The sequence below is a fragment of the Carassius carassius genome, chromosome 28 (genome assembly GCF_963082965.1).
Source record: "Carassius carassius chromosome 28, fCarCar2.1, whole genome shotgun sequence".
Classification (NCBI taxonomy): domain Eukaryota; kingdom Metazoa; phylum Chordata; class Actinopteri; order Cypriniformes; family Cyprinidae; genus Carassius; species Carassius carassius.
In genome coordinates, this window is record NC_081782.1 from 12,307,929 (window position 1) to 12,334,651 (window position 26,723).

Genomic DNA, 26,723 nt, shown 5'->3' on the forward strand with positions numbered 1-26,723 from the left:
AAATTAATTTAAAATAAATGAATAAATTATGCATTTGGTGGTGGCTGCTTCTTTAAACTTAAACTCTAAGTATTATATTTAGTATTATATTTGATCTTGCATTGGATATCACTGTAAATATGTATTGTTATTAAATGCTTATTTTTAACTGTACTTTTTTGCTGTGTTTTTCAATGTAAGATCAAAAATATATTTTATGGGACATGCAATACTAGAGATAATATAGGACCATTAAATAAGACAACGCCAACTCTTTGCATGAACACAGATCTGATGATTGCAAAAACATCTCTGACTTCTCTATACAACAAATAGTTTAAAGTGACAACAGTGGAATCCACAAAGCCACATGCCCTTTAATATCAGTTTGCCAACAGTGATAGAATGTATTTGTTTAAACACACAAAATGTCATAAGATAAGAACTTATACGTCATATTCTCATACAAGTTACTCTCACACCAGATAAAAATGCAGTTTATTAATTTGCTTTGTCAACATAAACCACTAGTAAAATATAATGACAAAAAAACTATAAAAAGTTCTGGTCTGTTTTACCATACAGTTAACAAAACTACATTTTAACACTGTTTATGACGACACACTTTGACTGTCTTCCATTCACTTGGCTCTTGATTTGATCTTGTTCTGCTTGTGCATGGGTTATCTCATCCACACAGCCTTGAGTGCTGTCCTTATCAAACTCAGCGGCGTGATTGTCACAACCTTCCTCGTCAGATGACGGGGCAAGAGCTCGGTTCAGCGTAGGGACGGTGTTAAACATGATGAAACCAATGAGGATCGCCACCAGTGACACAATATACAGTCCTGAGAACTGAAGAAGAGCAAATGAGGTGAATATGGACTGAAATACCTTATTCAACATTGATGGATCGTTTGTACAAAATAAAATACTAAGAAGTTAATCTAAATATAAAAACAGTTTGAGTCACATGAGGCTTGACTGCAAATTCAGTATATAAATTAATTATAAGATCTCTTCTTTTTTGAGGAAGGTCAAAGAGTAAGCTGAGGACTCAGGAGACCCAAAAAACCTTAACACATTAAAGAAATATAAAGCTCCATGTCACAATGACCCAGAATATCTGAGATAAGAATACAAGGACACCGATACTACTGCCATTTATCATAATTCTGAATGTCAGGATTAAAGAGACCATCAGCAAAAAACCTATATATTATTTACTTCTTGTTATTTCTACACAACATTTATTTTGTTATTTTTTGGTTATTATTGATTAACATAAAAGGTGGTCAAAAAAAGTTTTTTTTAGACTATTTTTATTATACTTTAATCAAATGTTAGGCACCTATTCTTTTTTTTAGTTGTTTGTTTTAACAGCTTGCAATTTTTTTTTTATTGTTTAATTTATTTCTCTTATATAGACACTAACGTTCAAGAGTGTGAGGCCATAAGATCTTTTGTTTTTGGAAAGAATTTAATACTTTTATTCAGCAAGTATCAATTAAATTGATTAAAAGTTAAATACATTATTGTCTAAAAAAAGAGAGAAAGAGTTCAAATAAATCAGTTTTGAACATTCTATTCATTAAAGAATCCTAAACAAAATGTGGTTTCCACAAAAATATTAAGCAGCACAACTGTTTTTAATATCGATAGTATTAAGAAATGTTTCTTGCAAATAACCAAATTACATAAAAAAAAAAATTATATTTATAAATAATTATGTAATATGAAATGCATAAGTCTCAATTAAGTATTTTACTCACAGTGTACTGGAAAAAAAGAGCCCACAAAACAGGGTGATGAGGTCTCCAGTGAGTAAGGAAAGATTGACCGCTGTGGTACTGCTCGTCTTTATCACCACAGGCATGAAGCTATAGAAGCCATACATGCAGAGCGCATATCCAGCCAGGATAAGAGCTGAAGAGAGAGGCGAAAAATCAAACCTCAGATGATGACATTGACATAACGGAAACGGATTTTCATTTTGCATCGCCGCACTTTACCAAATTCCCATGTCCACTGACTTTTAGACACTTCGTTATGTTCGAGAATCCCTCTGTAGGTGACAATATAAAACCGTGCAGATGATGTGCACATACACACAAAAAAATTTTTTACGGTAAAAAACAACAGCTGCGGATGCCAGAATATTACCGTAAAAAAATACAGTAGCAACATTTTAGGTTTTATGGATTAAACTTAAATTTACAGTTAAATACTGTAATTTCATTAACTAAAATGATGTTAATCTACCAACCCTACTGAAGTAATGAAATCTGTTTTGTACCTTTGTAATACTCTGATAACCACCAAATGCAGCTTTTAAATATTAAAATATATAGAAGGGGCAAAGTGTCATTCACACAAACACTAAACACCATCATGGTAACACACATGAAACTGAAATAATGCGATAAACATTCATTTTAACAACATTAGTCTAGGTGTCACATACAACCCTAATATACAAAACTAATAAGAACTAAGAAAAAACATAGTTATTAAAAAAAAAAAAAAAGAAAGAAAAAAACCCCTAAAATTTGAAATTTAACGCAGGGAATTCTGAGAATGTCAATTTATGATTATTTACTGTAAATTATATGGTCTTTTTTCCACTTCCAAAACAGTATACTACTGTAAGTCCAATAAAGTTTTTCACTTTGTATAGTAGGTGAATTTACCGTTAACCATTTAACAGGTTTTTACTGTAGCATTTTTACAGTCTTTTACCGTTGAATTCACTGTAATTTTTTTACAGTGTGGCGCTGACGTTTAGGAACAGGTCTACTTTTCTGGTGATTTCTGAACAAATCTTACTGTTGTATTGCACTGATGATTGAACCAAAGAGGCCGGCCATGCCCAGAAACTCCACCCTGCTCAGATTCTTCACCGTGTATTCCTGGCACACATTAGAGATGGCATACAGAGTGGCACTGACTAGAACCAGACCATCACCGAGGAGAATGTCACTTGTTGTTGTTGATACAGGAATGAATAATGGTCATCGTTTGACTTACATTACATATATATATGTGTGTATATGTATCTGTGTATGTATGTATGTTCTAGTTCCAGATTGCTTCTCACAAGACCCCTGGTCTTGGCCAGCAATGATATCCGCTCACACCATGGCTCCCACCCCAGCCAGACATATACATACAGCTACAAAGTGAATGATCCTATAGCGGGTCTTCAGGAAGAACCAGGACAGGATCATCAAAACCGGGATAATAAAGCAGTCCAGCAGCTGTAATGCAGTCATTCAAAAGTGAGAATGATTAACCTCAACTGCTCTTACGGAGTGTTTTGTGTTGAGTCTCCAGCGCCACAGATGGCGCTAATGAATCATATTTTTTTTTTTCTGAGCATCGACACCGGTAAAGAAGGATTCACGTCAGCACGGAAATAAAACGACTGTTTACTGTTCACAATGATGGAGGATGAAGAATTAGAGTTTGTGGAAGATTTGGAGGCGATATTACACCTTACTCCAGAAGTGCAGCTGGCCATTGAGCAGGTAACTGATGAATTGGCGTTGTTTCTGTTTTTAATGCAGTGTCAGAGAGATCATACAAGCTGTCAGCTGCTGTCTTCTCCAGAGATGCAGTTTTATACATCCTCATTAATGCTCACAGTTTCAGTCAAGTCTGGTTTATTTATCATGTTACGTATTAGTTTACGTGGATAGCTGTTGTCAAAACTGACTTTAGTTTTAAAACGCCAGACCAGCAAACGCAGATTCGTCATTGCTAGCTTGTTATTTAAAGACAGGTGTCAAGAGACACCTTGACACAACCAGGGATTTCTGCATGTAAAAGATGAATAAAATAAATAATTTGCACTGTAATGCAATTTAAGAATCGTAAAATGGACTCCTGTTACGTTAGAATAAAATGCTAAGAAAATTTAGCTTATGTTTATACCAAGGGCTTGCTGATAGTCTAGACATATTAAAAACCTCTGAAAGGGTTTTATCTCTAAAAGAGTTATTGCGTAAACATATTTATATAGTTAAACTGACTATTAGTCCACGAATGCATACTGAGTAGATGTACAGTTTGGAAAAAAGTATGACTAAAACATCAACATTGCACGTGCAGAATTATTTAATATTATAATGGTTAGTCAAGCCATATTCATTCTTCTGCTATCTCCACTGAATCCAGCATTAGATTAGAAATCAAGCTGGATCTCTTAATCTATTTGTTAAGGTGCCACCTGAACAGATTGCAGTGTTGAAAAGCTTTTTGGTCACTTCTGACTCCCAGAACATCTTTAGATATTTTGTGGCCACCTGGTCCTCATTCAGCAGAGCCTGTTTTTCTGGTCTTGGCTATTTCATACGTTATCTGCTCGTTTGTTTTAGGTTTTCCCCAGCCAAGACCCTTTGGATCGAGCCGACTTCAATGCTGTTGAATACATTAATACATTGTTTCCGACAGAACAGGTGAGTCTGAGTTAGAATATTTGAGCAATGTGTTTAGGTCACCCTTATTGATGCAAGTGACCAAAAGTTTCTTTACATTACTACAGAAATTCTGTTCTATTGAATGTTCATTTTTTTTGCCACTAGAGGGCATTATGTTCTCCAAACATGAAGAAGTGACTAATAAGATGTTGATCATTAAAAGAATCTAGATTTTATTATGGTTATGATTTTTTTTGTTTTTATTTTTGTAGTCTTTGGCAAATATAGATGACGTGGTGAATAACATTCGACTTAAAATAAGGTGAGTTTTTATTATTTAGACCCTGACAGGGTCTGCATGGATATATGGAGGTTCTTTAGGTTTTCAGTAATTAATTTGGTATTGTAAATAATTGTTTTAATCAGACGGTTGGATGACAACATCAGGACAGTAGTGAGGGGACAGACTAATGTGGGGCAAGATGGCAGACAGGTGAGTCCTCTGGTTACTCATTCATAATGTCATCAACATTATATATATCTGCTTTATAAGTACTAATAAACAGCTAATGTTAATAATAGACATGTTGATTAGCAACTTTCATTTTACAACTTTCTTTCTTCTGTGGAACACAAGATATTTTGGAGGATATTTCAACAGTTTTTGGTCAAATAAAAGGACAATAAAGGTCAAACAACACTGACTTTCATTGTGTGGACAAAAAGACCTACACTATGGCACTATGACACTATGGTTGTCTTGTGCATCTCTTCCGTCTCACATCTCTGGAAGTGACCAAGGCTCTTCAGAGTCCCATGTGCTGTCTCTTCCTGGAAAGGAAGGCGCACTTTACTCTGAATTTCCCTGTTCTCAGCAGCAATTCCATTCCACATTGTGGTTTAGTGTCCTGCTATTTCTTGGACCAGGCTGGAAATGTTGATTCAACACAGATCCGTTCTTAATCAGAACGGCAGGCTGAGGTGAAATGCGACCCCTTTATTGAGATGTAGAAAGGCAGCGTGGTTTAGACCTGCGAGTGGGTTCTGCTGTTCTTGAATTACCCAGCATGCACCGCTTGTGGAATTTGGTTGTGTCTGAATGGATCGCCGCAAACGCTGGGCCACAAGACTCACGGCCCGTAACCTTCGGAGTTGTTTCCAAAGAGCAGAGGAAAAATCCTTTCAGCAGATGGAGCGGCGGGGAAGTGTGGATTACACATGTAGCTCGAGGCTGGGAGTGATGGTGGAGACAGAGAGAGAGAGGACTGGAAAGACCCGCTGCAGCTTCTTTTTTCTTTTTTGTTTAGTCTGTGCAGTATTTATCAGTGAGATGGAGACATCCGTGTCTGGAACGGGATCCCAGGGGTCTGCTTGATGACATTTCTAGCTGTGTGGAGGAGGTGGACGGATGTGTTTGTCTTAGCCAAGTATATTCACTTTCTCCCCTGTGGGACAGAAAATGCTAAAGTTAGAATTGGTCATTGGGCATCTTATTTGCGACTGAGTCAGGGTTCTTTGAAGTTTGGCTGAAGGGCCTGATAAATAGTATCTGAGACAGTCACAACACAGATGTTCACCCAGTTTAAAGACCCAAACTCCTCTCTGGTATTGTTATTGTATGCCTGCTGTGTAGATCCTAGTCGTTTTTGTATCATTGAGATACTTTTTAGTTTTCATTTTATAAAGTTTCTCAAAAAGGTCTTAAATCAGAGCAAAGTGTCTTATTCATTGCATTAAATGATGCATGCACTACAATAACTGAATATCATCCTCCGTATGTTTGTCTTTTTTTAAACATTCCTAAAAAAATACAAATTTAAGTTGTTTTACTCATAAATTCATTACATGTTCAGATTCAAATACTGAGGAAAATTCTCTTTTTTTGCAGTGTGATCATAAGATGCAGTGAAAGTTATTTCCATATTCTAGTGGTTGGAAGCTATTTTAGGGGCTTAAGATGTTCAGTTTTGTAAAATGAATGGGAGATCTGTTGGAAATTGTTGAAACTTTGAAGTGTTGCTAGTAGAAGCCATTGTCTGCTCTCTAGACATTTATATTTAGAGAATATATTGACGTATTATGTTCCCTTCGATTTATTCCTTTACATTTTTGGCATAGTATTAAAATCTTAAATTTACCTTCATAAAACCTACTGAAACGCAGGGTTTACATTTTTTTTTTTTGTCATTTCTAAGCGTTTTTTTTAAATGTCTATGTAGTGTTAATTTTATTTCAGCTTTAATTTGAGTTATTTTAGTGCATCTAGTAAAGATAAACAAAATGAAAATGAGTAAACTAGCTGAAATAATTAGAATTTTGAAAAATATTTAAAGTTTCTGTTTATTTTATTTCAAGTAATGGTTTTTATGGTTTTCTCTGATGTGGATTTAGTATAATAACTAGCTGGTCTCCACACTTTGTTCTGTTTACTAGGAAAAAATATATTTAGTGTCTTTGCCCAACTTTTCTAAACAACATTTTGCGGTTCTTATCAGAACATTTACAGTGTGTGGAAAGTACTATTCTAGACTATTGTCAACTGACAACAATGTATTTAGAAATATTTTCTGAATTGGAAAAGCAGTTGGCAATGTGGGGAAACTTTTAAGATGTGTGATAGCATTCAGGATGGGAAATTAAACAGTGGGCCGAAGCATTTGGTGCATATTAATTGAGGACAACCCAAGCTTTGCCTTCCTCTTTGTCACATGCAGGGTTTGTGCTAATATACATTATTTTCCTCAATGCTGCAGAAAGTTCCCTATAAAAAGTTTGCCATGTTGTTGTTGCCAGATGGAGCATTCAGATGGAAGGTTTATAGCTGTCAGGGAGCCAGTTGGGATCAGGATGTCTCATGTATTTTTTGGCATCTGGAGCTGCTTATTAGGAATGCTGAGAAGGAGCCTCCCCAAGAATGTAGTATAAATATTTAATCTAAACACAGGATGGAAAGTTTATTGCATATGTGGTTTTCTATCAGTCATTATAGACCAATCCCTGTCTGTCCCTTTGGAGTTGTTTTAGTCATTTCTTAAAATAAAAGAAAAACCCAACACTTGTTTTATTGATTTAATGCCTAGACTTTTTTTTTAACCCTGTATTGCAAACATTACAAAAGCAGAGTGGAGTAATAAAGTTGACTTTAATAATGGATGAAATAAAAAGTGATAGACACAACATGCTTGATATATTGCAAAACAATGAAAATTGTAGCTCTGAGGGTTAAATAGAGGGATTAAAGCCAGGCGCTGTTCTTCATAATATTTTCAGCATTTTGGAAATAATTACATACAGTATAATTACCAATAATGTATATGTGAAATGCTGTACATGATTGACGACATAATCACTGAGGAAATAATCACACAGTCTCATTCCTGCCTGTCAGCATCTATTAAACTGTCCTAATGACCAACACGTTTCTTTCTCAACACTTCTACATTTTCTTCAGTGGAGTCACAACACTACAGGGAAATGAAGCAGGCATCCCAGCATCCATGTCGTCCTATAGTCTGTGGCCTGCCTAAACCATCTGGGGGGGGGGGGGGGGGGCATCCTGAAACTGCAAATAGAGTCCACATGCGTAGCAGCTGCTCTCCTTCCTACCAGATCCAAATAAACCTCTTTCCCGTTCTCCTGATCAGCAGTATAAGAAGGAAACCCTGGGACTGTCCTCCAACAAGCAGTCCATCTTTCTAACCTTCAGAAATCAGTTCTGGATACACTACAACAACTTGGCCCCTTTAAACTAGATGCATCCCAGTTAACACATGGGTTATGCTTCTTTTTCTGAGCTGTTAAGTCAACGATGCAATTTGAAGAATCCTTTCATAGAAAGGACGATGCATTGCTGTTAACACAGTGTGTGTTTGTGTGTGTGTGTGGCTCAAAGCATCTCTGTGTTTTGAGGAGGCTTGTAAAAGTGGTAAATTCCAGGGGGCAGCTGGTGCCGGCTGTTAGCATTCCATTTGCCTGTGAAGAAGCAAGGCAAAAGACACGGCCAAACTCTCTCTGCTTTCAGCCCAGGCACATCTCTAAATACACTGGCAATGGCCAGTATTCCCACTCACCCAGTGCTGCAGCTGCTCATGAAGGAAGTAGTAATTATGCATTGTCAGAGTCCAAACACTTGCCGTGTGGCTGCAGTGGGAGGTGCATTCGAGTGGCCAGAAAGATCAGATCCCATCAGGGCCGAGCCAGGAGCCTTGTGATGTGGTGGCATCAGGTAGGGCAACGTGTGGAAGGGCCAACATTGCAGCTGCTGTAGTCTAGGCCTGCAAGAATTTCAAGTAAAAACTGGTTTCCTCAGGCGCTGCGGTTTGTTCCCCACCCTGGTGAAGTGCGGAGATCTTCCTGCTAAAAATAATATAGTGGCTGGAAGGTCAGGAGGCCAGGCAGGAAGCATGTTCATTAAAACATCATTCAGCCTGTATTTAATATAAAATATGAGTTCATTATTAATTGCTTTTGATGTGGCTGGGAAGATTTAGATCGAGTGTCTGTTTTTCTAATCGCCTAGTTTGAAGGCGATGAAACCAGCCCAACACAAACTCAGCTCAAGCCAGTGAACTTCAGGTTGCTGTTTCACAGAAAACAGCGAACTGACAGCGAGCTGTAAGAAAACGCTACCGCGGTGCTGTATGGGTCATCTTAGATCTTTTGTCTCCTCTTCCAGGCGCTGGAGGAGGCCCAGAAAGCCATCCAGCAACTCTTTGGCAAAATCAAAGACATCAAAGACAAAGCGGAGAAATCGGAGCAAATGGTGAGTAAAAATAAGCCCTCCAGACAGGAACCTAGTCATTTAAGGCCTGAAAGTCGACCCAGAGTAAATAGCCATTCACCACCCACCCACCCTAATAGGCTGGGTAACCGAGGCACGAGAAACTGTGACATCCTGTGGTTTTTGTCCACAGTGCTCTTTTTGAGCCCAAGGTAATGCACTGGCCATCTGTGAATGTAATGCAGTGCAGATCAGAGGAAAGCAGGAGAACAATAGCAAAGCTTTATCCCTGTGTCTTCAATATGGTGAAGCGATATAAAGAAGGAATGCATGATGTGTTAGTACCACATAGGTTATTGGCTTATATTAAGATGTTTTTAGTATTGAATAAATTTTAATAATAAATAGGTTTTCATATTGAATTAATAGTAATTGACGTGCATGTTTATTTCCTCTATTTAGATTGCCTTTCCCAACATATATAATAAATGTTCTTGATAAATATAATCTTTAGCAAATCTCTAAATGAATCTACATTTTACACTGTATAATATATTACTGTGACATTATAATCTTTAATATTGTCCATTTATTTGTAATTTTTTAAATGAAATTTTAATATAATAATGCACTGTTCAAAAGTGCTGTTTTTTTAAAATAAATAAATAATACTTTTATTAAGCAACGATGCATTAAATTGATCATAAAGACCATAAATACATTTAAATGTTACAAAAGATTTTGGAATAACGGCTGCTGAAAATTCAGCTTTAACGTCACAAAAATAAATGACATTTTAAAATGTATATTAAAATAGAAAACAGTGATTTTCAGTTTTAACAATAATAATTGCATGGTAAGCATGAGACTTTTTTTCATAAAAATTAAAAACCTTACCAACCCCAAATGTTTGATCGGTATTATACAATATATAATTTAATATCATACAATACAGTTATAATAAGTATCAGTAAAAAATGTAATATCTGTGTATCTCTAATGTACCTAAAAATGTGCTTCAGGTGAAAGAGATCACACGGGACATCAAGCAGTTGGACCACGCGAAGCGCCACCTGACCACCTCTATAACCACCCTCAATCACCTGCACATGCTGGCTGGCGGTGTGGACTCACTTGAGTATGTTTATTCAACATCCCTTCTCCCATGATCAGTCCATTTCCTCAGTGTGCTAAAAGCTTGTCTTATTGCACCAGAGCTATGACTCGAAAAAGGCAGTATGGAGAGGTGGCCAATCTCCTTCAGGGTGTAGTCAACGTCCTCGAGCACTTCCAGAAATACATGGGCATCCCCCAGATACGCCAGCTCTCAGAGAGGTACGGACACAAACCTCCCTCACACACTGTTTATTTGACTAAATCATGGTGCTGAGAGTCTGTAGATCCTGTTTATGTTTACTGAAGATGCGGCACAGGAAGGAAATTTGCTTCACAGTGTCTCGTTGTTTACATTTTTCCCCAGCTCTTTGTTTTTGGCTTTTCCCAGAGGAGGTGCTCTCTGTGGTTTGGGTGGTGCAGCCCATGTCCCCTACAGGCTTGGAGACAAGGCTTTTTGTTAGGAAAGAAATGAGGCTCCGGTCTCTATGATTCTGCACTTCCCTTTGCTTGTTTATGTTGGATGCTCTGATAAAGCTGTTGTTTCATAAGCAGATGGCAAGGAAGTGTGTGTTTGATGTGGAAAAATGATTCCCCTGATTGTTCCAGGTTCTAAATGTTTCTCTGGAAAAGCATGCATCCGCAGTTCCTTTTCAATGCCCCTGTAGTCAGGTTTACCCCTTTGGTTCGTAAGACCTCTCACAGACGGACCTCATATGTTAAACGCCGTTCTTGAGTGATGATGAGAGTTTGTTTGGTTGAGCATGCATTTGTACGTCAAGCGAATCCAGTGTTTTGTTAAAACAGCATTTAAGTTTGCCAAAGTACATCAGTGGTTTCTGACCGCTGTGTGACTCTGTTTTTTTCCTGTCTGTTTCTTTTGTGGTGTAGAAAGAGATTATATTTGATGAGGGTGGGGATTGTGCTTAGGAATTTACAATGTAAATAATATTAGCCCCCCTTTGGTGATCAGATGGACTGATTTTAGCCATGTTGTTTTGAACTACACAAGCTTACCACATATGAAGTCTTGAGGAAATTCTTGTGATGTCTAAATGGATTTTTGTGATGCTTAATATTAGTGCATGCCAAATACGGAGAAGCTGAGATGCTTTCGTTCTGAGCCCGACTGTCCCTAAATGGAGATGTCTGGTTGGTTTTGAGGAGGGGCAGTGATGTTTGATCAGGGGCGGCAGCTGATGGATGTGCTGCAGTTCAGACCCTGTCGAAGTCTTAATGGAGCTGGTGAGAGAGCAAATTGGCAGCCATGTGCCACATCGAAGACCGGTGTCTGACTGGCAAGCGCATGTGTCTCCGTCTCTCTTTCACTCACTCTCCCTCTAAGTATCTTGTTTATTTTGGATGGCACTTGTGTTGAGTCCGCTTGCGCCAGCAAATAATCCAGAAATGAAAAGAGCATCTTCTAATCAAGTCGTGGTTCATCCAAACCCTTTTGACAGGACTGGGGCTTGCTTTACACTGCCTCTTAGATCGCTGAGACTTTGGTCCAAAGTACAGTTTGTCCTTATTAGTTAATACAATTAGAATTTGCATCTGTTTTCTTACAAGTAGCTGCTAATATTTCTGACTCTGTTCCATTTATTTTCCCAGTGACAGTTCTTCTAAGATCATTTAAAGAGATCTAGTTAGTAGGTTAGCTATTCCCTATAGAGACTGGTACATAGGGTTAGACCATGACTAGGGATGCCAAAAGTACTTGTATTTACCGTAGTATTTAGTTAAATGTAAAAAAAGAAGTGGTAAATATACCAGTTTTTCTACAGTACATGCTGGGCAAGGAAGGCTTTGTAGTCAGCTGGCATGGCTTGGTCAAATTGCCTGTTTTGACGAAGTAAATGCAGCTGGTCTATGAATGTAAAGATGAATAAACAAAATGTTTCTTAAAATATGGGATCTGTGCATTAGGCCTTGCAGTGTGAATGTAATAGGCCTGCCATTGTCATTAATATTAAGCAAACAATATCTACAAGAAAAGGGAAATCTGCCCTCAATTTATTGTATTCATTGCTCCGTCTTAATCTTCATTTCTCGGTCTCATTGCAAATGACTGTTTACTTTCATTCTTACTTGGAAAAAACCAAGAAATACTTAAATGTCATTTTTAAACTTTTAATGAAATGTGTTTAATTAAATATATATATTCTTAATTTAGTTAGTGTGTTCAGTAGTAGCCCATATATGTTAATACAGAGAATATTTGTTCTAATGGAATTGGTATTGTAAAATTTCATTTGTACTGCTCTAGATTCCAACATTTTGGTATCATGAATTTATTGCTTTTAAAACTCGCTGGACACCAGGGAATCCTGAGACCACCAGGTGTCTTGTAAACACTCACCCATCTGTTTTGCTCCTCCTCAGAGTTAAAGCTGCACAGAGCGAGCTTGGCACGCAGATACTGGCTGACTTCGATGAGTCTTTTCCTGCCCAGGGGTCAAAGGTACAGATGCAGTGCTCTGATGAAAAGATCATAAGTAATCGCCTCTCAGTATTAGTGCATAGTAACTCTCTGTATCATTCCTGGGACACATTTAATTTGATATTTACAGAAATCTGGAGGTCCTAGCATTGTTCTCAGAGATGCCTGCTTGGTGGCGAATGTCCTGGATCCTCGGATTAAGCAGGAAATCATCAAAAAGTTCATCAGGCAGCACCTTTCAGAATACTTAGTACTCTTTCAAGAAAACCAGGATGTAACTGAAACCTTGTGTGTCCTGTACATGCTGAAATTGTGCTATACTATCTGACTTACAGTCTGTGTTCTGAGTACAGGTGGCGTGGCTCGACAAGATAGATCGGCGCTATGCATGGATCAAGCGTCAACTTGTGGACTATGAAGAGAAATTTGGGCGAATGTTCCCGGAGGAGTGGTGCATGACCGAACGCATCGCTGTAGAGTTCTGTCATATCACCAGGTACTGATCAAACACCTCACATTAATGCTGCATTCACATAAGGTTGACCTGTGATATCTGTGATGTCATTAGTCAGATTTCCATCCACATTTTTATGCAAATATCGTGAGATAGAATGTCAGCTATTAATAAAATGATTCATGTTTATTCAGATTTTTCATGTAAGAAATTCATGTAATCATGTAAGAAGTGTATATTGCTAGCTCTACATTTAAAACAAGAGAAACAAATCCTCTATTTTTTTGTTCTTTAAAGTTTAAAAAAGGGAATTCCTAGTTGTAGCATTTATAGTGATTCTGTACTTTGCTGTCTTCAATAACAAAGCCAGACATGGACACATTTTGGCGTAATGAGTGCTGCCATAGAAACAAATCATTTTTGAGTCTGTAGACATGAGCAGTTCTTGTAATTACGGTAATTCTGACATGATGTGAGTGTAGCATAAATCCTCATTATCTCCAATACCCTATAGAGAAAATACACCTGGGGTTTACATGTGCATTTAGTGGTTAGCTTGGAAGACTAGACATTAGGCAGCACACAAATATGGCAAGATTTAGCGAAAGACATAACTCTGCGCAGTATGGCATGAATGATTAGATGGAAAGGAACTGGTTACATGTCTGGGATTTCAGTAGTGGTATTGACAGTCTAAAGCAAGCGCTATGTGTGTGTATGCGTGTTGTCTATAGTCGAATTCCTCTCGAGAGAGTCATTACAAAACCCTCCGTGCCTGGAAAGAACATTTGAGGTCCGCTGTAATCCTCTTTTTTTGACAAAGCTTTATGTAAGAATGGATCTACCACATCATCGTCTTCTTCCTTCGTAGGCTTATTATCTTCTCACAAAACGATTCTTTAAGCTGACAGTAACTGGATCTTGGCTTTTGAATACAACACTGATCCACTGTGGTTTTTTTGAACAGCCAAAGCCGGCATCTGCACACACTGGCCTATAAAATCATTGACCTGAAGACTCAGTCCTACTTGGCACATTAGGTTTCGCTCACAACCTTGTCTATGTCTGTGTTTCATTTGCTCATCAGAACCGAGCTGGCCAAGCTGATGCGAACCCGTGCCAGGGAGATCGAGGTCAAGCTTTTGCTCTTCGCTATTCAGAGGACCACCAATTTCGAGGGACTGCTGGCTAAGCGCTTCTCGGGCAGCACTTTAAACGACGGGCCTGGGGTGAGACCATGCTTGCCTGTTTACAGGGGAACACAAAAGGATTTTACTGGAGTGTGAACATGCTGGTAATCTTGCTCTTGTGTGATGTTTGTCTGTGTTTCCTTTGCTTTCTCAGCAGAAAAAACCTGAGACGCCTTTAGAACCAACAAACCCTTTTTTGGAAGACGAGGACAACGGATCAGAAAAGGATGAAGATTTGGATAGAGTGAGGCTGCTTATCTTTATTTGCGCTCTGTTATGCAAGAATGACCACATTTGTATCATATGCAGTCTACTCCACCCATCTTCTGATAGAAACTGATACCGCATTTGGTGCCATTCCAACATGCAATTTACATTTCTTTCTAATGTAGTTTGATTTGACTCATCTGAACTATGGCCCGGATCAGGCGCATATTCTCTGCAATTGATGTGTTATGAAAACAATCATGTTTACAAGTCTTTATTTGCCTTCTATTTATCAAACTCTTAACATATACTTTAATATAACAGCTTGACTTTGGCTCAGTTATTGCATACTTATTTAGTTTTATCTTCAAATTGGCAATGATGTTCTCAGTATCAGGTGTTGTAAGAACATTTCTGGTGATTTGGGTTCCTCAGAAGTTCACCGTTATCACTGTGGTGTTTCGCAATAGAATTTCCTTCCACTTTCTCCGTTATACTGGTGCCACTGTAGCACAAGTTAGGGTTGTTATTGTTAAGTAAAACTAAAACCAGAAAAAGCATTTTCATTGCTTGAAATGAAATAAACAATACATCATTAAAAAAAATACATAAATATATACTTAAACTTAAGGGCTACATTATAAAAATAAACAAAAAATATACATGCTATATTATAATATATAAATGTATGTATTTTTTCATATTATTTTATAAAATTTATTTTTAGTATTTTCTGTGATCTTATATAATTTTTGTTTAATTGTAAGTAAGTAATAAATACAAGTTATAAAAGTTATAAAAAAACATTTTAATCAACGTTATTTTGTATGCTTATTTAATTTAATCTAGTTGCCAAGGTAGCAATTTCCATTTTGTTTGTTTAACTTGAAGTAAAATAACTAAAACTATGCAAAACTAAAACTGATGAATACATATTAAATTATTAAATGTCTATATATAAAACTATTTAAACAAAGCAAAACAACATTTAATAAAAATAACAAAATCAACAAAATTATTTTAAAATGAAACAAAATGAAACTATAAAACCATAAACCAACATCCATTAAATAAAAACATTAAATAAATAAAAATTTAAATGATACTAAAGTAACAATGGCACACTTATTCAGAAATATTTGACTGTTTCCAGCTAAAGAAGCCGAAGGCCCCAGACAACCCCTTCCACGGCATTGTGTCCAAGTGCTTTGAGCCTCATCTCTACGTTTACATCGAGTCGCAGGATAAGTGAGTGGAATGTCATTTAACATTGTGCACAGTCATATCAAATATGTCACACAATAAGAAGTCCATTCATCTCAGGGTCATTTAAGGGTCCTCCTCACCAACCCCCATTTTTGATGCACTTGGTTTGTGATCTTCCATTTCTTGTGCCACCCCCCACCCCTTAAGTAGTTCCCTTGTCTGACTCTCTCCGCCTCACCACTGAAGCAAAAATGGTTCCTATTAGCCGTTAACCACACATGCTGCAGACAGTATAAAAAACAGCAGCTGATTTCATTCTTTACTTGCCTTTTCTTGTTCTTTACCTCTCGTTGTGCTGCTTACCCTCTCTCTAAACCCATGAGGCTACCAAGCAAAGGGCTTCTTGTAAAGGCCCTTCTCTGACCCATGTAACACTCTGTTGGCACTGCCTAAAGCAGAATGACCTTTCTGTTAACAATGGCTTGCATTATACCAGTTCACACTGACCTGCCTGGCATGAGTGTCCACATTCTTCTCTTGGGGTTAGCATCTATCTGATTACTCAGTGCTGAGAGATGGCCTATTTACTGACCTGACAATACATTGCTGTTCAAAGCAAGTTTAATACATTTAGATTTCAGTCATAGTTAGATGTGCCATTAGCTTTCACTTTGTTTTTTAAATATTTTTGCAAATTTGACAATGCTAATTCTAAGTTTTTATTCTATTTTATTTAATTTTTTCCAAAAAAAAGTGTCCTTCAAATGGGTCCCCCAAGAACTTTGTAGATATTTATTTTATTATTTTTAAATTTTATTTTATTTCTTTATTGCCCCAAAAATGTCAACCTTGGAAATGTTTTGCAAATTAGTTTTTATGTTGAAGCTAAGCAGTACTGAACACATTTAAAACATCTAGAACTTAACCCATCCAGGTGTCTTTGATAATAAGATACATAAATAAATGACCACAGATGTAAAAATTCATTAATAAAAAATAAAATGACCAATTAAATTCCTGTTTTTTTTTTTTTTTTTACGTTCTATTACTTTTGTTTTTCAAAGAATTATGCAGATCTTAGCTCTTAATAGTGCAGGAAATGCGGCTAAAGTATGCAAAAACCATCTAGGCCTACTATCATTTATCCTTTTGTTTTCTGTCTTAGAAATCTTGGCGAGCTGATCAACCGTTTTGTTGCTGATTTCCGGGCACAGGGTCCCCCTAAATCAGGTACAGATGAAGGAGGCGCTGTGCTCCCCAGCTGTGCAGATCTCTTCGTGTACTACAAGAAGTGTATGGTCCAGTGCTCACAATTAAGCACCGGAGAGCCCATGATTGCTCTGACCACGATCTTCCAGAAATATCTGCGCGAGTATGCATGGAAGATCCTCTCTGGGAACCTACCAAAGTGAGTTGAGCCACCTGACTGGTCCTTTTTTCTGTCTTTCTCCCTTTTTGATAGTTAAAGTTTATTCCTCCTAGTCACTGGGGATTTTATTTGGCGTGTTATGCTGTGGTGATGCTGGAGAGGAGAGCGAGTGGTCGTCTCTGTGTGGTCGCATTTGTGGGGTTTCTCTCTGCCATTCTTCAAAGGAAGAAAAATCCCCACCCATCGCCTTGTGTGGTTTACCACGTATTGTCTTTGGGAGTTTCAAAAAAGATCTTTGTTTTGGAGAAGCTGTCTTGTGGTTTCCATGCAGTCTTTCTTGTGTTTCTTTTAGCGGGAGGGCCGGAGGGTTGAGTTGGGGTTGTTTGGTAACTATGTTTGTGCTTGTTTGCATGCAGGACCAGCACCAGTAGTGGTGGTCTAACCATCAGCAGCCTGCTGAAGGAGAAAGAGGGATCAGAAGTGGCCAAGTTCACAATGGAAGAGTTGTGTCTTATTTGCAGCATCTTAAGCACAGCCGAATACTGCCTGGCTACCACACAACAGGTCACCCACCACACATGCTTCATTCACATGGTACAAATGAATAGTTTTTTTTTAATGATGCAAATGTCCTATATCATGTCCACAGCTGGAGGAGAAGCTCAAGGAGAAGGTGGACAAGACCCTAATGGAAAGAATCAACTTAACTGGGGAGATGGACACCTTTAGCACGTAATTACGTCACACTAATTGGCCCTCAATGCTAAGTAAAAACATACTAGCTCAAGGAAATTAATTACTAGTAGGTAAGTAATTTTCCCAAGAATCTCTCTGTTTGGCAGGGTTATCTCAAACAGTATCCAGCTCTTGGTTCAGGACCTGGATGCTGCATGTGATCCAGCCCTCACAGCGATGAGCAAGGTACTATATCAGAACCAAAGCAGTTATCCAACGATATTCAGTTTTTTATAGTTTCATTTATCATACCTGCTGATATTGGATGTTTAATTGAATGGGAATTTTTAAATAACATTTGCTTTTATCTAAAACTCACTTAATCTATAAAAACACTAATTTACTAACACTATTGAATGTAATCTTTAGCAAATCTCAAAATGATTATCCATTTCCATATTTTTTACTTTAGAATGTTGCAATGTCATTTATTTGTATATTTTCAGCTTTTATTTTAATTTCAGCTTAAGTTTCAGTAATTTTGCTATGTGCTTTTATCATTTTTATTATTTTTTTATGATTCTGTTCAGCCTTAATTTTTATTTTAGCTTACAGGTCCGTTTAATAATTTTAGTGTGTCAGTATAATGTAATGTTTTTTTTTTTTATTTCTTCTAGTTTTCATTTTGTTTTTCATATAATATTTACATTTCTTTTTATTTCAACTTATTTCAGATTTGAATAGTTTTAGTTGGCAGTAACGTTTGAGAGTGTCTTCAGGATTTATACTAGCCTTGAAGTTGACTTTGTGTATGTTTGTACAGATGCCGTGGCAGAGTGTGGAACATGTGGGAGACCAAAGCCCGTATGTGACCTCTGTAATCATGCACATCAAACAAAATGTGCCCATCATTAGAGACAGCCTGGCCTCCACCCGGAAATACTTCACCCAGTTCTGCGTTAAATTCACCAAGTCAGTAGCGCAGCCACTCACTAATCAGTGCAACAAAAGCTCTTTCAAAACCCAGTGTTTGCTAAACTCCGACTGTTTTACCCATTTGTTTCAGCTCCTTCATTCCAAAGTTCATCAACCACCTGTTCAGGTGTAAGCCAATCAGCATGGTTGGAGCAGAGCAGGTAGGTAGAGATTCAGACACTAGGATGTTTGGGTTTCATGGACCTTCAGAACACATGACCTTATTTTCTTTCTTCTGAACAGTTACTCCTGGACACGCATTCCCTCAAGACTGTTCTTCTAGACCTCCCTTCCATTGGCTCTCAGGTGGTCCGTAAAGCCCCGGCCAGCTACACCAAAATAGTGGTTAAAGGAATGACTCGAGCAGAGATGATCCTCAAGGTGGGAAGATGGCATTCACGGTCGGTCATTAAACATTTGAGAATTCGCTCAGAACCAAATTCTGTTTTAAATGGGCCTCCCTGATGAGAAGCTCAATACAGGAAAGGCTTTAATGATCAGCTGCTCATAAAGCTCTGCATGGTGCAGCACTCGGTTGGAGTTATTTACTAAGCTGTGTGCATCTGGGTTAATGAGCTCTCTCTGAGAGACAGGAAGTGCTCACATGCCTTGGCTTTCCTGCCTGCAGCCTTTAGCCGTCCACAGTTTAAAAATCCTAACTCATGCAGTAGATCTACTTATGTGCATATAGACTTGTAACACACAGAGGAGTTCATACTTGTCTACTTTTTTTATAAAAAAAATTCTTATTGAAGTCTTTTTCTCTTACTACAAATTAGATTAAAAAGCTATTAGTATATATAGTGTTATATATATTTATATTAGTGTTCCTGTAGCTCAATTGGTAGAGCATTGCGCTATCAAGCGCAGGGTTGGGGGTTCGATTCCTCGGGAACACATGATAGGTAAAAATTGATAGCCTGAATGCACTCTAAGTCGCTTTGGATAAAAGCGTCTGCTAAATGCATAAATTTAATTTTAATTTATGATATTAAGATATAATGTTGATTTAAAATTTTATTTGACATGATCACAACTGTTTGTTGTCCCCCTTTTGCTTTTTTGACCGCAGCATTCAAGCTGCATAAAATGTTTTTCGTATATGATTTGTCTGAAATGCAACTTCACTCTCTGACAGTAGGTGGCGCTAAAGCAATAAACCGAAAAGAGGCAGTGGTGTTTGATATCATATTTAGTCTAAATACATTGAGGAAAATTGCAGTAGCCAAGGCAGGCTGACTGACATTATCAAGTACACTGCTGTTCCATTTGCAGAATTACCAGACTGGCGTCGTCAGACTTCACACTTCCGAGTCGAACTCGCGAAATCCGAACTACCGAGGATGCAAGTCCGAAATTTGTGTACTTGGTATTGAGAAACGCGCACAGTCCTACATCACCAGACTATTTGCCTAATCTTTACGGTACTTTAGACAGCGAAGCAAACACAGACAGCAACAGGTCAATAGTTTTCATAAATGGTCTGGGAAGGCTGACAAATTTAGTTTTGAACATTAGAGTATGTCTCCATGAATTCAGAAGCACAAGAAAAGTCCTGTTTTCCATGAAATGTCCCCTTTAATATTATGTGCAGCGTAGACTGATGTTCTGGTTGGACGTCTGAGCTATCAAATACAACAGTAGGAACGGATAGCTTGTGCCTCGGTGGATCTTCCACCCCCTGATCTTCAGACCCACCTTCTTCTCCCTGACCCCTATCTCCAGCCCTACACATGCTCCACAAGCTTTTATTAGGCTCTCCGGGGCTTTCCTGCTTCTGGTCTTTTAACTGCCTGGAATTCAGCCTTAATCCTCCTAATGCTCATACTGGGTTCAGCTCTAATTGTGCAAGATCATGCAAAGATCATTTAGAAAGGATGAAAAACACTATAAAATACATGGACACTTTGAAAAGTCTTAAAGAAATAGATCATGCTGTTATTTCCAGAGGTCAGTATCAACAATGAAACAAATTTGATTAAATTGTGCTGATTTAAGTTCTCTTAGGAAATTACATTACTTTGTCAACACTTTCAAAGAAAGTCAAACCTGAATTCTTTTAAAAGTTTTTATCAAGAGCAACTTTATATAGGTTTTTGATTTTCTCTTTTATAGTATTTCAACTTGTTGCTCACCATGAAAATAGCTAAGGAAGCAGGACTGGCTTTAAAAAAGCTATTCAACTTAAAGGTATGGTTCCCCCAAAAATGAAAATTCTACCCTCATGTTTTTCAAACCCATAAATAAGGCTATTTACTTGATGGTCAAGAACAAACCTCATTGGTTCTCACAGAATCTCAAAATGTACTTGATGACACAGAAAAACAAATGAGTTTGGTTCTCGTGTATCGTGCAAGCACATTTCAGCTTCCGTTTACTATTTTTGATGAGCTTTATGTATGCGTTGATCAATACTTATATGTAAATAAAAGCATACATTAATTTGGATTCATTAGTAAACTTTAATTGGTGGAATAGGAAACCTCTCAGGTTACCCTAAAAATATATTCATTTGTGTTTCAAAGATGAATGAAAGTTTAATAGTTGAGTAATTGATTTTAGGTGAACTATCCCATTAATAGCAGAGTTCTCAGTTATCTTTGTCCTCCATACCTCTCTAAATAAGCCCTCATTGGTCTGACCACAACTTCAGCAGCCAAATTTGAAAATTCAAGTCAAATTTGATAAACACATTCATGGTCTGCTTAAGAAACCCAGCCTTGATCGACTTGCATAAAGTGGTTCTTTAAAATCTGTTTAGTATTTAATGATTGGCTTTGTTGGGCCCCAGTTGCCTCTCAGGTAATTACTTCCATCTTCATCAGCATTTTGCTCTGCGGTTCCTGGAAGAGCCATTCATACTTCAATACACTCCTCAAAATCAAGGCATCTGCTGCCATGTGGCCCAGCAAATCAGCATGGGTTATTTTTGGTGTTCATAACAATAGCACAGCCGTTTGCCACCTCAGTCTCGCTTTGTCATCGCTGTTTCTTAATTGCTGCTGAATTACATCAGTGAAGTGTGACACCCGTTAAGTGATTTATGAGTGAAATAGGACCTTCGTTGCTAGTGGTGGCTTGGCTGTCCACATGACGCTCATTACAGGGTAAACGTGGAGAGTAATCTGTTAAAGATGTCTTCACTTTTTCTCTCTTTCTTTGGCGGGTAACGGGTTCCTGCCCATCCTAAGGCCTAAACCTCAGAGAGATGTGAAGCTGAAGGAGGCAGCGTGGGCCAAGCGTGCTGCTGCCTGTGAGACGTGGCTGTTTTCCACAGTCTTCTTTTTTTTCTTTCTTGCCTGTCTGACTCCAACCCCCCCATTGTGGCTCTTTTGGAAATGAACGGAAAGGCAGACTTTCTCCCCCTCCTCTCGTTTTCTCTGTTCTTTCTTTCTCATTTACAAGGTAACTACAACAAGCCTCCTCGAGGCTTTTCCTTGGCCAGTCTCCAGGACGGTCGCTAAGTAAATCACTCTGTGGTAAGAAAGAAACGTTTAGAATTCAAGACCATCCGAAAGTGTTCCGTGTCCCACTTTGCTTTGACCCTTATTCACATTTCCTGGCTTATGCCTTCGGGTACTAAGAGTAAAAGGAAAAGAAAGAATAATGGGTATTGTATAAAGGGAAATGTTGCACAGGATGCTGATTAAAATACACCCCCCGCCCCACACACACACAGTCGTATCTGTCAGCCATGTGTTCTTCTGCCCTCTTACAAAACTAAATAGTTGCAAGATATACAGTTAAAAAAATTCCCCTCCCACCCTTGGAGGAAAAGAAACCGATTCACAATGCAGGCCTGTACCCCATTTAACCTCTTTTTACTGCTCAATTGAGATTCTCATTATACCCCACAAAAAAAATTACCGGTGAGGCTAATTCAGCTTCATTCAAGCATAGAGTAATTACACAGATAAAACACTAAACAAAGACAAAAACCAAAAAAGTGTCTATTTTTAACAATCACATTGGTTCCCAACCTGGGGTCGGGGGCGCCAGAGTTCACAGGGGGGGGGGGGGGGGGCGGATATGCTTTGAGGTGAATAAAGATGCATAAAGTGTTCTACTAATAATATTATATAAAAATATTTTTTCAAAGTTTTTAAAAAAATCATATGCTAATAATGCCGATTTCAATTACAATTTCGTTATTTCAAATGTAGGCGCGTTGCGCGTTGCGCGTGGCAAGCGCGCTCATAATGTAAGAGATGCCGGCGCGACCACAACAGTGCCCAACATCAATTGGCAAACATAATCCAAGCGGAACGAAACTGCTCGTTATTGTGTGGTTGACGGACCGTTTATCAGTTTGGACCAGTGCAGCGAGAGCCGATCGTTATCATGCGACGCTGTTACTACACAGCGCTAATAAGAGATCCAGTAAAGAAAGTATTTGAATTTGTCACAGAAGTAATAACATCGCTGCGAGATCTAGAGAGAAACATTCACATTTCTCCGTTATTAACGGAACAAACAGCGCATGGAAACCAGGAAGAAACATTGTGTCGTGAATGAACTATCCAGTGTCCAGATCTGCAACATTCACCATGGATTTACTGTAGTAACACTAACGGCAACCATGAAAGTTTGGCAGGAATAGTAGGCTATAATGCCTTCAAGTAACATTACGTCGGTTTTATTTTGACATTATGAATACAATTGCTGCCCTCAAATGTTAATCTGAAATAAAATAAACCTTGGTTTATAAATACTACAATATTTAATTTTTTCCAAGAAGCTGTTTGTTTTATATTATATTATATTTGTTTTATATGCTCATAAGAAGAATCAATTACAGCTCCAGAATTACTCAAAGTAAAAAATATCACACTTTTTTATGTTAGTTTTAATATTAAAAAAAAAAAATCAGGGAAATTTCTCTGGCATTTCTTTCTTTTTGCTGTATCAAAAATGTACTGAACCGTACCGTGACACAAGTGTATCGTATCGAACCGAACCGTGAATTTTGTGAACCGTTACACCCTGTTACAATATATATATTAGTGCTGGGAAAAAAATTAATCGCATCCAAAATAAAAGTTTGTGTTTGCATAATATATGTGTGTGAACTGTTTTAATTATTTTGTATATAAATACACGCATATGCATGTATTAATTTTTTTTTTTTGCATATATATACTGTATATACATTTATACATAATTTATATTATATATAAATATAAATAATTTATATATAAATAAATAAAAATATTAAATATATACATGCATATGTGTGTATTTATATATACAAAATAATTATACACAGTACACACATATATATTATGCAAACACAAACTTTTATTTTGGATGCAATTAATTTTTTCCCAGCACTAATATATATATATATATATATATGGGGGGGGGTCATGGATTGTTAAATATGTACATGGGGGGGCCCCAAGGAAAAAGGTTGGGAACCACTGATCTATCAGATCACTGTTTTGTTGTCTGCTGTTCTCCGAGCGGTGGGTCTCATGTGGTAATGTTTCATTTTTGAGAGTTTGCAGAACCCAGCTGGAGTTTAGCTGACTTGTTTCTTCTCACCTCTCAGGTGGTCATGGCCCCTCACGAGCCATGCCTGGTGTTTGTGGACAACTACATCAAGCTCCTTGCTGACAGCAATCCTGAGACTTTCCAGAAGATACTAGATATGAAAGTGAGTCTGTTTTATTTGCATCAGGGATATCGTCCTCCTGTTTCATGAGATCACACCATATGCATATATAAATAAAGATACATACTTGTATCTATTTAAGATCTCAAGATTGCACTAATATATATATATATATATATATATATATATATATATATATATATATATATATATATATATATGACACACTACTACTCAAAAGATTTTTCCTATTTTAAAAATGGCTCTTCTGAATTTCCTTTTTTCAATTAAAAAAAACTCTGAAAATGGTTGTATATATGTTTCTGTTTGAATATATTTTAAAAACTGAATTTATTTCTGTGATGCAAAGCTGAAGTTTCAGCATCATTACTCCAGTCTTCAGTGTCCCATTATCCTTTAGAAATCATTATCATTTTGATTAACTGATTTACAAGAAGCATTATCAATGTTGGAAAGTTGTGTAAAAACAATTTTATTTATTTTTGATAAATACCAAGTTCAAAAGAACAACATTTAGCAGATATAGAAAGCTTTTGTAACATTATACATATCTTTTCCATCACTTTGGATTAATTTAATGCTTCCTTGCGGAATAAAAGTTTTAATTTCTATCCAAAAATAAAAAGAACTCCTTCCTGACCCTGTACTTTTGAACAATGATGTATAATGTTACAAAAGCTTTCCATTTCAGATAAATAATACAGTATTAAAATATTGTGTGTGTGTATATCTTTAATTTTTAATTTAGAATTTGGTGAATAAACTATATGTCCAATTTGTGAGCAAATCATTCTGTTGATTTGAGTCAGGTCTAATTGATTCATTCTAGAATCAAAATGACTTTTAAAAACACCTTATCCAATTATCACATATCATCATTGAAATTCATTGGTAAAAAGTTTTCCCTCTCAATCTTTAGGGCCTGAAACGGAGTGAGCAGAGCACCATGCTGGAGCTGTTCAGACAGAGGTTGCCTAATCCACCATCAGGACCAGACGGTGGCCCATCATTGACCTTCAGCGCCCCCACCCCTGAACAAGAATCTTCCCGTATCCGCAAACTGGAAAAGCTCATCAAAAAGAGGATTCAATAAATCAGAAGGAACTTTATTCCCATCAATATACTAATGTGAGCGCTCTGTCTGGATATTCAGTACTGCCTGACAGCATGTCTGCACTCCAGTTTTAACATGCCGAAAATGGTGTGTAAATAGTACTGCTATGTCTTCTGTATGTATTTATGTTCTCTGACAGATCATGGTTTAACTTTGTGGCTTTTATGACTTGCATTACTATGACTCTTATAATTCAAGTCCTTTCCTGAACCTCAACACATTACTGGCATGTATGAGTCATTTTGCCATCCACCTGACCCCCCCCTTCCTCCACTTTACAACACTAATACCCACAGTGTCATTTACTTTGCACATTTCTCTGAAATATGCTTGCACTTAAAGCAGAACAGAGGGCAGTGTGGCTCAGAAAAGTAACCTGCTGCTAATCTGGCACAAAAGTCTTCTGTACTGGGAATTTCAACATCAAGATGATTTAAAGCCAATGTTTTTGTATTTGTCCCCTCACTATAACCGTAAACGGCTGTGTGGAACTTGGCTGTTGCTCTGGGTAAAGGTGCTTGTGGAGTAAGAGAGTGAGGTCTCAGAGGAGCTTGGGATTTCCTGTCTCCTGCTGAAATGACAAACCAGTTGTTTTCGGTTTTGAAATACTTTCCCAGGCTGAGGTGAAAAAAAAAAACATATTGTAGATGTTTTAATCCTACAGGAGCTGTAAGGAAGAAATATTTACCACCCACGCTTTCCCATGGTAGACACATTTTCCCTGCGAACAATAACTGTAGTTCATGGGAGATTATTGGAATGCAGAAATATTAGTGTGCACACTGAGGATACATTCCTTTACTGTGCGTCATCTGCTTGTGTAAAGGAAGTAATTGTTTTTGTCTGTTATTCAACATAACTTATTTTATAGTCCTTTAACTTAACTCTGGAATCGGTTTACTGTAATCTTAATCATTTATCCATCATCACCCTCTCTTTCATAATTGTTTATTATTTGCACATGGCTTTGCACTTGTTAAAAGGCTTCAACAGCAGTGCACGTCAAACCTAAAGTGTTTGCAATGAATGTATGATTTATGTGTGGGATGGGCTACTGTAATGCAATATTATTTGCATTCATTTCTGCTGTGATTTATACTTTTGATTGCTTAAAATGAAAACATTCCTGCCATCTGTGAATAGGACAGCATCTTTTTAATATCAACTGCAGATATAAATTCTTGTCAATAAAAATGTGTTGACTGTATCGCCTTTGACCAAACTGTTG

General features: G+C 37.4%; 1 protein-coding gene and 1 pseudogene across 2 annotated transcripts; one reads left to right on the top strand and one right to left on the bottom strand.

Annotated features, from left to right (window-relative positions):
- Window positions 1-349: 349 nt before the first annotated feature.
- Window positions 350-3,251, bottom strand: LOC132107965 (solute carrier family 35 member F2-like; annotated as a pseudogene).
- Window positions 3,252-3,343: 92 nt separating this feature from the next.
- LOC132107963 (vacuolar protein sorting-associated protein 53 homolog) lies at window positions 3,344-26,702 on the top strand. Of its 2 annotated transcripts, none has more exons than XM_059514342.1 (22): window positions 3,344-3,506; window positions 4,356-4,436; window positions 4,670-4,719; window positions 4,824-4,890; window positions 9,073-9,159; window positions 10,140-10,255; window positions 10,333-10,452; window positions 12,613-12,691; window positions 12,801-12,944; window positions 13,024-13,166; window positions 14,212-14,353; window positions 14,472-14,558; window positions 15,675-15,769; window positions 16,893-17,135; window positions 17,513-17,660; window positions 17,746-17,828; window positions 17,939-18,017; window positions 18,595-18,743; window positions 18,838-18,907; window positions 18,990-19,127; window positions 24,298-24,402; window positions 25,301-26,702. In XM_059514342.1, the coding sequence occupies exons 1-22, from the start codon at window positions 3,420-3,422 to the stop codon at window positions 25,472-25,474; spliced, it is 2,487 nt and encodes an 828-aa protein (XP_059370325.1). In that variant the 5' UTR covers window positions 3,344-3,419; the 3' UTR covers window positions 25,475-26,702. The 2 variants fall into 2 exon arrangements, with proteins under 2 accessions (XP_059370325.1, XP_059370324.1); XM_059514341.1 differs by having other exon boundaries at window positions 3,345-3,506; window positions 14,469-14,558.
- The last annotated feature ends 21 nt before the right edge of the window (window positions 26,703-26,723 follow it).

Bases quoted from the DNA above. Each gene is read 5' to 3' on its own strand.
- LOC132107963 (XM_059514341.1), top strand. From the start codon at position 3,420: ATGATGGAGGATGAAGAATTAGAGTTTGTGGAAGATTTGGAGGCGATA. The intron at 13,167-14,211 runs GTACTGATCAAA...TTTGCTCATCAG, and splicing joins GAGTTCTGTCATATCACCAG to AACCGAGCTGGCCAAGCTGA. The intron at 18,908-18,989 runs GTAGGTAGAGAT...TCTTCTGAACAG, and splicing joins GCATGGTTGGAGCAGAGCAG to TTACTCCTGGACACGCATTC.